This window comes from Accipiter gentilis, chromosome 31 (genome assembly GCF_929443795.1).
Source record: "Accipiter gentilis chromosome 31, bAccGen1.1, whole genome shotgun sequence".
Classification (NCBI taxonomy): domain Eukaryota; kingdom Metazoa; phylum Chordata; class Aves; order Accipitriformes; family Accipitridae; genus Astur; species Astur gentilis.
The window spans coordinates 10,457,327-10,474,447 of record NC_064910.1 but is presented as its reverse complement, the minus strand read 5'-3'; the positions used below and the strand labels follow the sequence as shown (position 1 = coordinate 10,474,447).

Here is a 17,121-nt window from a genome sequence, read left to right as displayed (position 1 = left end):
AGGAAGAGTAAACCCAGAATGGAGGGTAACAAGGAATGCACTTCTGTTTTTTCTGATGTGTCTTTAATTGTGTAAGCTAAAACAGCAGGGCTATGTCATAATACTATATAAATATACAATTCTGTTTCATCCATGGGCAGCACGTGGCTTCTTTGCCGAGCTGCTCTGTGTGCTGTATGTTGTGCCTCCCAGTGCTTTCCAGCAAATGCTCTACACAGAAGTGGCACAAAGGAATTTGTGCATTTTAGATATTGTTTTTGGCTCACATCTACTTGGCATATTATATTCTGTGCCCCAAAATAAAATGAGCTAGAACTGTAAGGAAGAATGATGTTTCAGAGTAGAAATTCTGAACATCAGTGTGTGGAAAACTATTGTTTTTAACCACAAATAAAACGGTAAGAAGAAGCACCCATTACAAACTTGTTCATAGTTGTGTAACAGTATTGAAGAGGATTATAGGGACAGAAATATTCCATTGAACCTATTTTGACAGAAGACAGACTGTCCTTGGCAGAAAAGAATGATAGATTGTCATAAGGATTTGTATGTATGGGTATGATGTTAATCATAGTTTTGAAACTATAGGTCTGTCAACAAAAGATGAAAGAGCTCCACACTGATGTCATTAGACCTGTCATGCTTTCCCTTGGTTGGAAATCTGATGTTTGTAAGGTAGAACACACAAGAACTCCACATCAAAAGCAGATAACAAATGTACCAATTTATTTACAATTTAGAGTAGGACTGATCATTTAATCTTCTTGAGATATCCATCCAGCAAATGTTTTAGGCTCAAGCAGACAGGATGGAGAAAAGAGAGTTCTGGCTCTTCATACTTGTTAATCACTGTATGAATCTGGGGAAATTTAGGTCATATATATAATGCTTTGAGAGCATCAAAATTAAGCATAGACACCAGCTTCCTTATATGTAATGGAATTTATTTACTTGTATACAGAATTTATCATCATGATCCTACCCATGCTGCATATGTATCTCATCAGGGATGAGGTCTTCATGGTATCACAGTCTACGTCGCATTTTGTCTTCATTAACAAGGAAGTTGCAAGTAGGAGCATACTTGTCCTATTGAGGTTACAAGTGTTTGGTTGTTGATGAAAATAAATTAATATATAAACTGGAATAACATTGCAGAATTGAGACTCTAACCATACCTCTTGCAATGAAGAACAAATGTTGATGGAGTCCATCCTTCCTTTCTAAATCAATGGCCCTTTTTAAATTTAATATGCCTATATGCTTTTGTTGTAAGTTCAAATCTGTTCTTTCAGCTCTGCCATGTGTCGTGATATTTTTTCTCTCCAGCCCACGCTTTTTCCTAATGCTTCCGCAGGAGATAATTCCCATAGCTTTAGTTCTTCCACTATTCTGATTAACTTTAACATTGCATAACCTTAAAATAGTACAAAACAATTTTTTTTTTCTCTATGACAATGTGATATGGACTATTGCTTCTCAGAAACCTACGTTTGTTTGTTTGTTTGTTGGTTTTTAAAACATTTCTTTGCAATTATAACCTACATCTAAGTGCCATGACTCCAATGTGATTCCATTATTTGGGCTTTAAAGCTGTTATTTTTGTCTAGAAGAACAACCATTATTCTGTGTTGATTCCTGAGGTGCAGAAGAGCTACCTCTACATTAACTTTTAAGAACAATGTCTAGTTATGGGCATTTTAGTGTCTTGCTCTCTTTTTTTCTCTTTTTTGTTACTTTGTTTATTGCTTCGCTGCCTGGAGTATCCACTTACCTTTTTCCTTTGCATTTCCATGTTGTCAGAGTAGCCTTCAGTTTTCCTGCTATGTCATACTCTACAGATAATTTCTTTTTGCAAACTGTCTGTGCAGACTGTATTAAAAACCACTTGTTAGTGCAGTGGCTGTTTATCTTGGCAACAGTTTCTGGAGTTGTTTTATTCAAAAGAGATATGTGAGAAGCTGTGTTTTGTTAGTACTATACTTATCTTACATTCAGGCATCTGATGTGTGGTTTCAAGCTTCTCTTATGTGGACGTGCTGTTGATTCAAGAGCACTAAACCTTTTTGATCCGTTTGAGTTTATAATCAAATATCTGCGTAACTGTCTGGTCCAACACATAGCAAAGGACAAGCTTTGTTTTTTTTTGATGAGAGGCCTGAGTTTTTCATGCTTTTTAAAATGCTAACAAGTGTTTTTGTTTGAAAATGAATAGATTATTCAGGCACTATATCTGCCTGAAAAAGCAAAACTCTTGCAAACTTTTTTCTGTCTTTGTCTAAATTAACTGTGTTCCCCAGCATCTCTTCCAGGGTGGGACCAGAAACAGAGATCCTTCATCTCAATTCTTCTGCTTTTGGAGACAGACATATCTGTCTTGCTTCTTTAATGGGGTTCATTTGTAAGGACCTGCTGTTTTTTTTCATCTGTCTCTTTGAATAGCAGCTTGGAGCCTTCTGCTTTAATAAGGGGAAGAAGATAGAAAGAAGCCGATGACAATGGACAGCCATCTCAGCATGGGGTTTCCCCTTTTCTGCAGATAATCTCTTGCTGAAGAATTATATTTTTTCAAAATCAGTAGCACTGAAACTTTTGCTTTTCTCTTTTCTTTTTCTTTGGGAGCACAGAATGAGGTTTTATTTATGTAACCTCATGTCTGGATGGCCAGAAATTTTCATGTGTATGTGAAGACTTATTGTCCATATGGCTTCTGAGCAAAGTCCTGTCTTATTTTTGGTGATCAGTGTCCAGGATTTAGTTAGCTTTGGGATGGTGCTGGATTTTAGAACATGCATTGCAAAAATTAGGGCACTTTTCATCAAGAATATATTATTTCGGGAGCAAGATGGAAGGAAATCACCTCTGCGAGACTATGGAGTAACCAAAGTGTCGCTCTGTATAAGGCCAAAGGGAACACAGTGTCTGAGAGGAAAGAGTCTGGCATCTGTGTGACTGAGAGGGAAGATGTGCATCATTGCTATCAAGAAATATGATGTATAGTTAAACTGTGCTGCTGGAACAAAGCCAGCTGCCATGTAGGAAAGGGAACTTCCTTCTGAGCCCTGAGTGGCATGATTTTGTTTTTTTGACTTTTCAGTGCAGAGGCGTATGTTCTTACCTAAAGAAGGATTACACCTTAAATAGGAGGAAGGGAAGCTGAAATGACATAATTTTTCTTTGTTTTTGTGGTTTGTTTCTGCACTTGGGGGGAGACTTGCCGATTATAATTTGGATGTTACTCTGCATGAGACAAGGAAATTCTCAGAGTTTTTTTGGAATGCATCATTCATAATCCTTGTTTGTTTGTTTGTTTGTTTGTTTTTTCCTTAAAAAATCTCAGTTGAATGTGATTATGGACTCAGATCTTGTGTTTCAAGTTTATCTCCCATTGCCACTGAATCAAAAATCTGTGTTTTAAAGCTGCTTGTTAACATAAATTAGATAGCTCTTTCTCTGATATTGCAGCTGTGAGGTACCTATAGATAACTGGGGCCTTTCAAGGCAGAAAAAGATGTCTGGTAGCAAAACAGAACCCAGCACTGTGGAATGAATTTCCTGAGGCTTGTAAACTGCAAATGTTAGCATGTTATAGTGATCTTAGTGAAGGGCTATTGCAAGGAGAGCACCAACTTTGTGGGATAAAACTGCATTTATTTTTGAATAGTTTCACTGAATATTCTCCAAATGTAAAAACAAATATTGTATTATTATCAGCTACCTTTTTATTCTGTTTGGCTTCTTTAATTTGTTCCTCTGGGATTGTCAGTGCTCTAAAAATTTTTGTCTCTGATATAACTCGAGGTGGAATGCCACGACCAGTGATGTGCATTTACTCTGTACTGGAAGTTACTTGTTAGGAAGTTATGAGGAAATCATGTTTGGAAGGACTTGTCGATAGTTCTTTGTATTCCTAATCAACACTGAATAACTTTTTTGGTAAAAAGTCTTCTGTACAAAAAAGAGATTTAATCTAAGAGCAAATAAAAAGTACATGAAAAAAAGTACTTTTTGGTACCCTGTAATATAGACATTGTTTGTGTGGGACTTATACATTATTTAGTGAAGAAATCTTTCTGTTATCTCAGAGTTAATTCTCCAGGTTCCTTGTATAGTCAACATGGGAGATGGGGAGGATGAAAATGATTTGAAAAGGTCTCTCTTGTCAGTGACTGTAACTATCCTAGACCAGCCTTTTAGATGGCAAAAGTTACATGAATAATCTCAGTGTCTTATGCTCAGCCAGAACTTGGAAAGGAATTCTTAGTATCTCCATTATAATTAAAATAATGAAAAAAAAAAATAAAATGGATGGACTTCAACTATAGTGAAAAAAACCCCATTATTTTATCAACTTCATAGTGTTATTTCAATATATAATAGCTATGTCTCCCCCTACATATTATTTATCTTTAAATTTTACTGCTGTTTCTTCTCTGTCTACTCCGAGTACTGTGTCTTATGCCCTAAATTTGGAGCAAATTTTAGGATTTTTGCTGAGTCCAGTCCACTGAGGTTAGGATCCACATTAAGGCCATATAAGTTGTCCTAGTTATATTGTAATACCTTGTGAGAACCTTACTATTTATCAGATATAAGGACTGTTGAACTTGCCTTGTTTCATTTTACTGTGATCAAAGGACAAAATACAAGTCCCAGCAAGCTTACAATAGTTGGGATCCATCATGTGTTTTTTTAAAACAAAGCTTGATTTGATGACAACCTGAATTTTTTAAGCTGTGCAGTGGCCTGTTGCTTGCCTTCACCTCCTCACTGTAATACCTCTCCAGGCACAGGAATCAGACACATTTTTTTCATGGTGTTAATGAGCTTTTTTGTACTTCTGTCTGGCTTTTTTTTGAACTTAAGCAAGGGACACACTTTGTTTTTAGTGACAAAGTTACCTTTTTTCTCTAAAAGTTGCAGGTATGAATAATGTTATCTCCAAATTCTTGGAATGAAACACATGGAACTACAGTTATTAAATAAATGTTTAAAAAAGAAGAAAAATAATTTCTTCATTACTTCATCTTTAAGTATAGCTCACTAATTACTCTTTTCAATCTCCAAAACTGGGGCGAGTGGTATAAGAGTATATTATAAGACTATGCAAGGCCAGAAGCATAATTATGTGTGACAGCTTGCCAGTACATTGCTTGGATTAAGGAAAATTGTATCAAAATTATCCCATCTCACCATTGTGTAGGAAAGTGTTCCCTCATCTCGGAAGTGGTCAATGGTCTTCTTCTAATAGTGTTTTCTTTTCTTGTATCATCCTTAAATTCAGCTAGTCTGAAAGTGAATCTTCATACTTCAACATATGTTCCCCCAAACCTTTGAGACTACAACATCATATCACTGCAGTGCTTGAAGAATAACCCTCTATAGAGATGGTCACATCATCGAGTTGTTTCTCAGACCTATCCTTCTGTTCATGTTTCCATCATCCAAGTGCCACATATTGCATCTTTGAGAGAGTCTGATCAGATATAAAGTTAAAACATTGTTGTGACAACTTCCTTAACTTTTGAGATTCTTGGAGTAGCCTCACAGACTACAAAATAAAGTGTGAACCCCACTTTATTTGTCATAAATTCAGTTAGCATCAGAGCTGGTTAAGCTAAAAGCCCATCGTGAATGTCAAAGAGAAATTCTGGCATTTAAAAGCCAAGCTTGCAGAATATGTTAAAGTATTACAAGTGCAGCCGTGCTTAAAGTGTTGCTGATAAATTGCTTCCTTATAGCAGATTCATTTTTAAGTATGCCCTGCAGCATTTGAGAATAATACCTCTTAACAGGTTATCTGTGTAATCCATAGAGAAACTGGTGTTTTGAAATTTGGACCACTACCAATACCGGATACTGCTGCCTATTTCAAATTTGCAGCTTGCTGGCAGTCGCCAACAGCTAAACTGTTTTGGCAGCACCTGCTCCTGAAATGTATTTTCTCCTTCAGACTGTCTGTAGTTTTCGTATGCTCTCTCTGTAGCTTTCCAATTTTCTTTGCCGAAGCAGAAAATGGAGAGGAGCGAACAGCAGCTACGCCTTTTCAGTGCAGCTTCTCAGTCCTTCAAAGGGTAGGCTTTTTGGACCTGCTCTGTCACTGTGGTCCTGCTGGATAGTCATTAAGATCTGGGCTGGCCCGGGTCCCTGTCCCAATCCCGTCCCTGCTCCCTTGCTGGCTGCTGAGGGACAGGCCCTGGTTGGGGAGGTCATGGCTCTGCCAGACCCACGGCCACCCTCTGCTCCTGGCTCCCTCCCACAGGGCAGCCAGACCTCGTGCTGCCCTGATATGGGAGCAGAAAATGTGTGGAGAGCACCTTAGTCCTCTGAGGTAGAGTCAGAGGAGCTTCAGGGCAGCTTAAGGATTAAGTACTTTCTTTTAGCTTCACCTACTGCAGGGAGGTCCTGGTCTGTAAACCACGTTCTGATGTCTTCTTGATGGAGACTTCCCCTAACAGAGGCTGCCAAAGACTTGAGGAAAAGGAGCTACCAAGTCCTGGAGGTATCTGAAAATTTCATTTTTCAGGAAAGTACAATAACCCTACAAAGCCTGATTTGATTTAAAAAAGAAGGAAACACAAGCAGCACTCTATTTTCCAAGCTATTTCTGAACTTGAAATTGCCCTACTTCTTAAAATAGCAGAATATTGTGCAAATGAAGAAGAGACCACTACCACATGCTCTTGCAGGACACGTTCACTCTCCGAATCCAGCAGAAGTGAATGAAGCAAGCACATTCTGTGTGCCCTATATAAGGAGCCATGTCCATCTTGGAAAAGCTCAGCACACATTTCACTACATCTTTCTTAAGCATGTTGTTTACTTGCCAGGGGTCTTGGCATGGCAGATGCTTCTCAATATGAAACCTGCCAGTCGGCTGCGCCTTGTGCAGTGTCTTGCTGTCAGATAGTGCCAGCGCCACAGTCCTCTGGAGAATCCTGTACAGTCCTGTCTAATAGAAAATTAGGAAAGTCAAAGAGAAAATGAGTCTGTATTAAGTAATGCTTCCATTGCTAAATTTTTCTGACATCTTAATGGTGCATGCTTTTAAAGGGTCTAGAGGTTATTTGCTGATTTAGTTGAAGCTACATAAAGCAGTCATCAGAAAATGTCTGGAGCCTGTTTAGAGATGTGAGCTCTGGAGTCTTTGATCCTTCCCTTGACTCTTAGTGTATCAGTTGGCCATATTTCATTTGTGATGGGTAGTTATAACAGTTCCCCCATGATGTGCTACCACTGAGGAGGAAACATGACGGAGGGTTGTGTCTCTGTGTGGGGACATATATATCATAATGTTGATGAATATATGTTTGCGGCTGCTTAATATACAGTGAAGGTTTAAAAGCTGAATGCTATGATGTTGGTCAGCACGGTTTGTACCATGTAACCATTGTCCAAAAGTGGACTTTATCGGAAACTGACAAATACCAAATCTGGTGGAAGAATGTGTTTCAACTGCGGCCAAAAACTGGTGTGGGGTTTTCTTTCTCTTTTTTTAGTTCAGTACATGTGATTTGTATAAATGTTGTCTATTCAGGGAAGATGATGCTTCTGAAATCAGGCTTTAGCCTGTAAGAATGTAGAAATGATAAATTAAAGTCTTACTGCTGTTACTAGTCTCCTGCATGATTAATTATCTCTCATATTCTTACTATGGCCTTATTCTCCTCTAGGAAACTTTGCTTAAATTTTTATTGTATTTGTTATAATCTCTTGGCTCAGTAGTATTCCTGGAATTTTGTTTAAGAGGCAACCTCACACTTATAATGGTTTTAGTTATTATTAATTCAGGGAAGCATGCTATTTTTTTTTTTCCTGAAGGGATTCTGCTTTTAATTGTTTATATAGTAAAATTTCCAATAAGCTATGTTAAAAACTGTTGATGATCTTGCGTGGAAACATATGTTTCCATATTTACCTCTTCAATTCTGACCAGATCCTTTCTGTACAAGTGAGAATTATTGCTTTCTGTTGTCATAGAAATAGCTCTTTTACTGATAGTTGCGTGCACAATGTAGCATATGGCAGATGAAGCATTATATTAGCTGATGTTTGAAATGTATGCTTTTTATTATAGGGAGTGAAAACTTAATGCATTGTGTGGCATGATTAATCTTTTCAATACAGGGCTAAATAATAGGTTCCAGCCAAATCTAGTGATTATTTTAAGTGTTTGCCAGCTAACTAGGATGAGCGTGGTCTCTTCCTTTCTTAGGTTCTTGTAGGATGCTTACTTCTTTTGGTGTCCTCTGCTGTAGTGTATTTGGGATTGAAAGGTTGCTTATTGCTGAACAACAGTTGCTACCACAAGGTCTTTCTTTTCCTTTTGTTTGAAGTGGCATGTGTAAAGAGATTAGGAAATGCCTGAAAAAGTGGTCGGGGGCAGGTCTGGTGCTCAACGGCAGGAATCGAGTTCTCTCTTTGGACTTCATCCAAAGTCTCCTGAAGACCTTGGAAGATATCACCTGAAGGTAATGAGAAATAGCAGTGTGTTGTAGGTGGAACGTGCAGCAGCCTTCAGCCACCGACTCTGAATAACGTCCAAGGAGTCATCGGCCTGTCAGTGGGAGCAACTGGAGTCTTGCACGTCTCTTCCTTTCCTCTCCTGCTCTCCCTGTACCTCTCCACGTGGCCAGGAGGGCAGGGGGAGCCTGCTTCTCCTTAAACTGCTCAAATAAGTGTAGGAGATTGAAGCTCGTATGTCTGCTGTACAGCTGTAGAGAAGTACAAATTACCACCGAAAGAGTGTGAACCTTGCTCATCTGTGGGAGCAGTGGCACAGCCACAGGTTGTGGGGGCTTCTGCAATAAATGTGTGGGAATTGCATTTGGAGCCCTGTATTTTTTAATGCTGTGGGTGAGATCCTTCTCCAGCTGCTGTCAGGCAACTGGAGCTTCATCTGTGGACACTTCCATAACTTGGCAGAACCTGCTGTATCATCTGGGGTGTGGACAGCCCTCCTACGATGCTGCTTCCTCTTCTGGGTTACTATGGAGACAGTCAGAAATTGTAATTGCTTGAAAGATTAGCAATGGGAAAGTATGACTTTGACTGCAAGTAACCAGCTCAGAAAACACACTTCATCGGAACAAACCTATATTCCTGCAGAGAGAGCCAAAATATGTATATATGACTGTCACAGCAGTAGTCAAGTGGTTAAGAACACAATCTTCTGTTTGAAAGATTTCTCTTAATTAAAAAAAACATGCCCAACTGTGGCAAATGTGAGAATGAATGTGGTCACAGCTGTGGTTGTGCAGGAAGCAGGACATGCTCTTCTTTTTCTGATGTCAGTTCTACATGGATCTTTCCATATGAGTGGTGCTTTGTAAGCCTTTGAAGAAGTCCTTGTCAAATACTTTTTTCCATAGCTTTTAGTTTTAGTTTTCTCTCATCACTTTTGAATGAAAGGAAATGAGAATGTTAGTTTTTTGTGCAAAGATCTATGTGCATATCTACATATAAACGTATACATTTGTAAATGGAATTATTTAGTGTCTCTTCTCATATTTGATGTATAAAAAAGCTAATGAGTTTTGAGTCTGAACCATGAGAGAGGATCAGTGGACACAACTGATGTCCAGCTTACGGGCTCCTCACCTGTACACAGTATAAATCCAGAGCAGTCTTCTCATCCTATGAAAGGGTCTATCCACAACGGGCTAATGAGCTGAGCTGGTGATTAGATCCTTGGTAATGTTGCTGAATTGCTCAGTAGAGATAGATTGCACTCCATTCTAGCATGTAGGTATAACCAAAGTTTCTAGCTCTTTTGATTGAGAAGAAACATTCAAAATGTAAACTGATCCTAGGTTTTGAAATGTGTCACACTGTTTTCTTCCCCTTATTTACTCCGTGTCACTATTGTCAGCCACTTGCAGGGCTGAGGAGCACCAAGAATGATGCTAAGAGGGGTTTTGAGCACTGCAGACTTGCTCTTCTAATAGCAGGGGGTCTTTGGGCCTTCCTAGGTTTTGCTTGCAGATGTTCTCTGTTATCTTTTGATGAAGTGGATGACCAAATCGCACCCATAGTGTCTCTGCAGAAGTATGAGAGGCACAGAAGGGCTTGCATTAGGCTCTCTGTTCAGGGATGACTTTCATTTTTATAATCCATGCTATTTTTTCATGATTTTTTTTCAACTTTTCTTTCTAGAGCTTTCAGCCTTCAAGATTCTTTTATGCCTTAATTAGCTTTATTGTTTATATTACTCTCATTCTCTAATTAGAGTAATCACATCACGGGGGAGTTGAGGCTCTTCTGCTTTTTCTCTAATTATTTTTGTTTTGTCAAGCCTGGCTGTTTCCTGCTGCTTATTCTTGTCCATGTGTTTTTACTCTCTGCAAATTGATGTTGTCATGTACTAATTGTTTTCACTTTATCTGAAGACCTTTTCCATTTTACTGTATTGGCCATTCTTGTCAATCTGTGGAGTTCTACAGTTCCATTAAAAAGTGGCAAGACATTTACCAGCAAGTGGGGATAACAAATGTGCAAAAAGAAAGTGAAGGTGATGTCCTTAGCCTTCTGGATCCTTCACCTCAGGTTCTGTCATTTAAACCACCTCCCACCAAACCTTTATCCTGTCTTTCTGGTTGCTGTGGTTGCTTGGCCCTTCAGCACTCTTTACATACTGGTCACCCACAGGAGCGGTGAAGACCTGCTGAGGTGGGGGATTGTCAGAACATATACATATGCCTATGTAGCACAAAGTAGTGTTGGTTATCAACCTCTAATAATTAGAAGGAAATGGAAGTTTTTGTAGAAAGTTTTCTGGTTACTATTGTCAGATTTTGCACATGTCCTAGGAGGAAAAGAAGAAAAGTAAGTGTGGACATGTTAATGGTGTGCGCAATGCAAGGTTAGATCAGAACAGCATATAGAATATATGTGGAACAAGTGGCATCATTTTGTTTAAGGGCAGAAACAGCTAATCAGTCTTTGAGTGAGTTAAATTTCTGAATTTATAAGTTTAAGGACCACCATCAGAATTTTTATTAGAATTGTTGCCTTTGGATGCAAACTTTGAATGTAGTGGGATGCCGGGATTAGCCAGGAGTGTATCAGTAATGCTAGAGCACACATTTAAAGTCCTGATAGTGTTTTTGCTATCCTTATGGATTCCATTTTGTAAAAGCTCTAGGTAATCTTTTACATCTAAGCCCATGATAAGATTAGAATAGCACTTGCTTCAAAATACCAGAGTTTCTCTACTCTAAACTTTTTGTATGAATGATATTCTCCTATTTAAAAAAGGAAGCACTTCGATAGCTTCAGAATATGCCATCATCTCTTCACAGATGAAGTGTCAGTGCAATGTAGCACCTGAATTGTAATCTGCTCAACATGTGACCTGAGGTACTGGATAATTCAGTCTTTCTAACTCATGCATTCTCTTCTGTTAAGACTGCAAATACAGTACTTACAGCAGAGTTTGAATGAGCATTGTGGCCACTCAGGGCTAAAATAACCATATCCAGTTGCTCAACACCTAGCATGGCTTCTGAGTGATAACACTACTAAAAAAGCAAGCTGAAGCATTAACTGGAGGTTTTAATTTTACAAAGTCTGAGTTCGTGTATGCCTCTACAAATTGCAAGAAATTCTACTGTTTTCCATTATAAAGTTAAATACACAGATCCTTCTTTTTGGACTGGCCTTATATTTAGAAGATTGAATTACCAGTCACCTTTGTATATTTATTTAGTTGGCTATGATTTTATAATTTCTTTCGCCTCACAGTCCAGCAAGAGCATAAGACGTTTTAGGTTTCCTCTAAGTGTCTGTGGGAGTAATGAGATCTGCGTATTGACCGTATGTCTAGCAGATTTCTTCAGGACTTCCTGGTGGTGGGTGGCTGCAGTTTTGAATGGAATAAATCTGTGTGCATCTGAATAATGGTACTTTTGATGGGAAACGTCCCTGGAAGAGCCAGGTCTTGGAGAGTGTTCTAAAATGGCTCAATTATTTAATCTCTCCCAGAAGCCTGCCCCAAAGCCAGACCCCTGTGATGTACTTGATTCTCTTCAGCTGTTTCTTAAGCTTTGGGATTTATATTTTAGCAAAAGGCTTCTTAACAATCTTAAGCTCCAATATGGAAAGAAGTAGCTTACTCTCTGTTAATTATCTGTAGCACCAGGACCAAGACTTGACAGAAACTCTTTGGAAGGGATTGTGCTGCAGGAATGAAGTACTTGTACTTCAGATGAAGCTTTCTTCCCTAATACGAAGAGTGCTGAGGTTGTTACAGAATTAGCAGATTTCTGGTGATCCATGCCTCAAATGACATTTACGGCATAGAAATTTTCCTACTGTTTTATGTTTGATGAAGTATATTAATGTGAACTTATATGAATATATGTAATCATTTACCTTAAGAATTTTGCCTCCCTAATATTACAGTGCGGTTCCACTGTAAATTTAGGTGTCTAATCTATAAGCATGTGAGTGTAAGTTAGGTGTCTGTTGCTCTTCTGGCATTCAGAGGGAATGTAAATGACTATTTTAGATGCTGCTTTTAGGATAAGATAAATTTCTCTTATTTCCATGACTATAAGGAAGTAACTACCATGACTAGTTCAAACTTAATGAAAACTTTAATTTAGGTGAACACAATTCTTAAAGAAAATTTAATCAGTTAGATGCACTTGTAGCAAAATGTTCTGTAGAACTGTAGTGAATCATTGTACTGCAGACTTCTCTCTCTTTTTTTTTTTTTTCCCCCCTCCAAAGATATCACTTCAATTTTTCCAGATTATTCAGCTTAAGGTCAAAAAACACTGGCTTTACAGAGAAGACACCACTACTGAAGGTTTCCTCAGAGGAAAATGGGTGAGTTACTTTCATTTTACTTGAAATACTTTTTTCTAAGCTCTCTTCTATTTAATTGTGCATGGCTTGTTCTTATATCCTGACACCAAACCTGCTGGGAAATAAAGTGAATGGCAGGGGTTGTGAGCAGAGAACTGCTCTGGAGAGCCTTGAGTATAAAGAAGGGGCTGTAAATGGGGAGGGGAAGAATGTAAGGTCTGAGGTCAGGGTGATTAGAGAGCCCGAAGGACAGGCAAATGCAAGTCGTGTGCTTTTACTTCGTCCATGTGGTGCTACATCAGGTGCACAGAAAGACACAGCAGAGCTATAGAAAACATCCTTATAGGGGCTTTACACACCAAATCCTGAGGTACATCTGCCTGGTGCTTCAGAGAGATGGTTCTCCCAGGTGCACCTCAATGTCATGGGGTCTTTGCTCTTGCTCCCCAGTCTACCCAGCTGTGTAATCAAGGGAAACTCGGTCTGTACTGAACAAATCTCTTTCTATGGTTTTTTTTTAACTATTAAAATCTCTCACAGTGAACCTAAGGATATGGAAGGTCAGTTGCATCTACTATCTGTTGAAATAAACCACTGTTTTGTTTTATTATGTTTACTGAAAATGTCTGACAGGTTGCAGTGCATGGCTCTTCATAATCCAGATTTTGCCACAGATGATGATTCATGGTACAACAGCTCTGCAGAATTTGAGCAAAGGTTTCAACTGGGAAGTGAAATGACAAGTTTGTCCAGATCTGCTTCTTCTGAGAAATATGAAATCTTGGACAACCTTCATGTCAAATTCAATTTATCAAAGATGAGGTCTGAATTCAAACATTCATTTATTTATTTTTCCTTTTTTTTTTTTTTAATTTATTTATTTATTCAGGGATTAGTTTTTAAGTATAGATGTCTAGAAAATGATTTATTTTCTGCAAATGAATAAAATAACACTCCGTATTTAGGCCATATCTTGCCATTGATAGTTTATAAATAAACCCTGGTGAAATTGATTACAGCCTCTACCTAGTGATCAATAGCCCGTTGTTCTTACAAGCATCAGTCATAACACCTATTCTAAATTTGTAACTAAAGACCTTCTATATTGCTTTTAACATTTCTTTGAAACCATTTCTTAAACCTCCTTGGTTGATTCCAGAGCTTTATTCTTCAGTGTTTTGTGGCTTTTATGAAATACTTCACTTTAATTAAAATATGTCTCTAACACAGTCTTCTTATAGTCATTACAGCAGCTTTTCATATATACACAATGGAAAACCTAACTGAGCATTTTTCTATCTTTAAGTACATTAATATATTTCACTCTTTACCTCAGAGTAGTCTTTTACCTCATTTAGGCATGGAGGAAATTGAATCTGTTAGTATATTAAAAGATACCAATGCGATATTTTTGCCTGGGATTTAACCAGCAAACCCTTTAATCTTGGATACTAATTCTCTCTGGCCTTCCAGAGTTTCAACACTTTTTACTAATTTTGTTTGGCCTCTGCAAGTAGCCCTGCAGATTTGCATGGAGCCCAGCTCAGCATGTCCCCATGTCCGTGTTGATCCACAGAGCCTTTCCAACGAGATGTCTGTGCATCCTTCCCCGATCTGTATGTTGTCTTAGCTCATCACTTCACAATTGTTTTCCTCCTTTCATCATGCATATGGTGCCGTGTGGAGTGCCGCTCTCCTGCACTGCTGCTGAACAAATGGAGCAGGAGGCTTTCAATGGCTGCAATTAGTGCAATAGGAGCAGATGTGAAGAAGTTTGGCAGGCGTCTGTTTTCACGCTCGTGGTAACGTTCCCTGGTATTTGACGGAACAAAGGCATCGAGCGGGAGTGTAGAATCCATTGTTTCCAGTACAGCGTAGGTTTATAATCTGTGGAGCAGAGCGTTTTTCTGGCAGAACTTCCCGTGAAATATTTTCGTTGCTATAGTGTGGGTTGTACATATGGGGCCAGCTCCTTGGCTGTTGTAAATCAGCATAACTCTGCTGAGATAATAAATGGAGCTAAACGGCCTGACGCCACATGCAGATCAGACCTAAAGTCATTTGGTTTAGAACAGGGGGTGAAATCCTTCATAGATTTATACTTCATGCACTTCCAACTGAAGTCAAATAGGATTGCACCGGAGGCATATATCAGCACAGGATTTGGCACAGGGTTTGTACTTGCATCGCTGTGCCAGATTAGCGCTGTAGGAAGAGACAGATTGTAAACCACGGGTGAGTCAAAGGCTGATCACTTCTCAACTGTAAGCTGTTAAAAGCGCTGCTTCCCTAATACAGAATGCCACGAAAACAAACAGACAGGAGGAAAAGAGCCTTCTAAATTCTGCATTTAATAAAATAACCATTTCCAAAAGCTTTTTTATTATCTCTTGCCAGCTCCTTTAGATGAGTTTCTGTTATTTACAGACAAGTGGTTGAATTTATAAAGGCTTAATTAATGTTTTTTTGATTTCTCTTATGTCTTAAAATCAAGTTATTGCTGTTTCTTGTTTTAATAATAATTTGAATTATTATTATTATTATTAGAAATGATAATTTCAAAGTGCAAACAGAAAATATGAAGTACACTAAAACTAAACCAATCTGGACTGGGCTTTAGTAATTCATAATTTAATAAATTCTCAAAAATAGCAGAATAGAACTGTAATGTAGAGATAGGGAGAATAGACAAGCAGGATAGAGGATGCATGACTAAGTTGGCACTAGGTATTTTCCATAAATCACACAATACCAAAAGAAGTTATCAGTTATGAGGTGCTGATAATGGCTTTTGTTGTCGTTTGTCTCTTTTCAAGCCTTTATTTTCTTCTTCCCCCTCTCTGCCACCTTGTTTTTCAGTAGAGCAAGACTACCTGGTATTTCTGGAAGAAGCTGCATAACTGGCATCCTTCCCTTCTTCCTCTGCCTTCTCTAGATTTCTATGTGTGCAAAGTTTGTGTAAAGTTGTTACCACTTGTACTTCATAGGATTTTGTAGCCCCTTTGTACCAGGTTGTCTGAGGTTGTCTGTGGCAACATTAGCTGCTTTTTTTGCCCTGCCTGTTTGGAGAATTCTAAAGAGGAAGGGATCTTTAGAAAACAATGTTTTTAAAAAATGGGTCTCCAGTCACTTATGTTGCTTTCAGTTGCTGAACTTGATTTAGGGACTTATTTCTACTGTGATTAAAAATTATTTCTGACTCTCTTCAGACTACTACTCTTTAATATTTTGCTCTATAGCATCTGTCAATGCAGCTATATGTTACACTGTTCCCTTCTCAACTAATCCTAGTAACTTGAAATATTTTACTTGCCTCTTGTCAGGCTTAAATCAAACCTTACATTTGTCATTCTGTCAGAAAAGCAATGTCTGAATGTTTACTTCTGAAGAAATGGAATAAGAACATCAATGCCTTCAATTAATGAAAAGACGTAATAAGGGCAGATCACCAAAAAGAGTTCTGTAAATTAAGACATCTGTGTTACATACTGATGGGCAGCCAGAAAATAATTAGTTGAGTTGCCTTTTATGGTAAGATTGAAAAAATGGTAATTTAAAAGTGCTAAATCTTAAGATTTCTTGCTCAAGAGCATGCATTTTCAACATCCACATTTTAATTTAGAGTTATTCTTGCTTAACCCACTCAGTAGTAAGCTCTGACACTTCAGAAGATTTGATGGCATCATATCTCCAGAACTGGGCATTCCTTCAAAGGGCACAGATGTGCTATGGAAAAAAGATCTAGTTTTGCTAGTCAGTTTATCTAGAGATGCTCATGAGGTATATTTGGTTTAAAGAGACACTATTAAAACCAGGAGATTCTTAAAGCTTGTTCTTGTCTTCAAACGTTTTTTTCCCCAGTACCTTTCAGGATGTATATTAGAAATAAGTCCGGTTTTGAGGAAGTAGTTCATGACACCACCTCTCCATGCAATAAGCTTTCTGCTCAGCCATGCCACCTCCGTGAGGTGGCAATGCTCCTTTGCCTCCCTGGGACAGACCAGGGCGAGCTGGTGGGGTTCTGGGTCTGTCGGGGTCCGGCAGCAGCAGCAGCGCAGTGGCTCCAGGTCCCAGCACCGGCTCATGCTGCAGCCTTCACTCAGATTTCCTGAGGGGTAAAACCTCCTTCCAGCGCAATGAGACCCAGCTGGCAGCAGACCTGGGGCAGGAGCCCTTACAGTCACTGAGGCTTCCCAAGGCCCTGTTGACCTTGCGTTGTGGTATCCATACTCTGACACGGTATATTGTCACCCGTTAGTGCTTACCATGATACTTCTGAAATGTCAGAGCTATTAAGAGAACAGAAAAGAC

The 17,121-nt window shown here is 38.7% G+C and overlaps 1 protein-coding gene across 2 annotated transcripts in view; it reads left to right on the top strand.

Moving 5' to 3' along the window:
• The window catches only part of OCA2 (OCA2 melanosomal transmembrane protein), a 209,917-nt gene that overhangs the window by 36,494 nt on the left and 156,302 nt on the right, over positions 1 to 17,121 (top strand). For both annotated transcript variants that reach the window (XM_049834044.1, XM_049834045.1), the window contains 2 exons: positions 12,733 to 12,831; positions 13,444 to 13,632. In XM_049834044.1, coding sequence (XP_049690001.1) covers positions 12,733 to 12,831; positions 13,444 to 13,632 — 288 coding nt within the window. The remainder of the gene's footprint in view (positions 1 to 12,732; positions 12,832 to 13,443; positions 13,633 to 17,121) is intronic.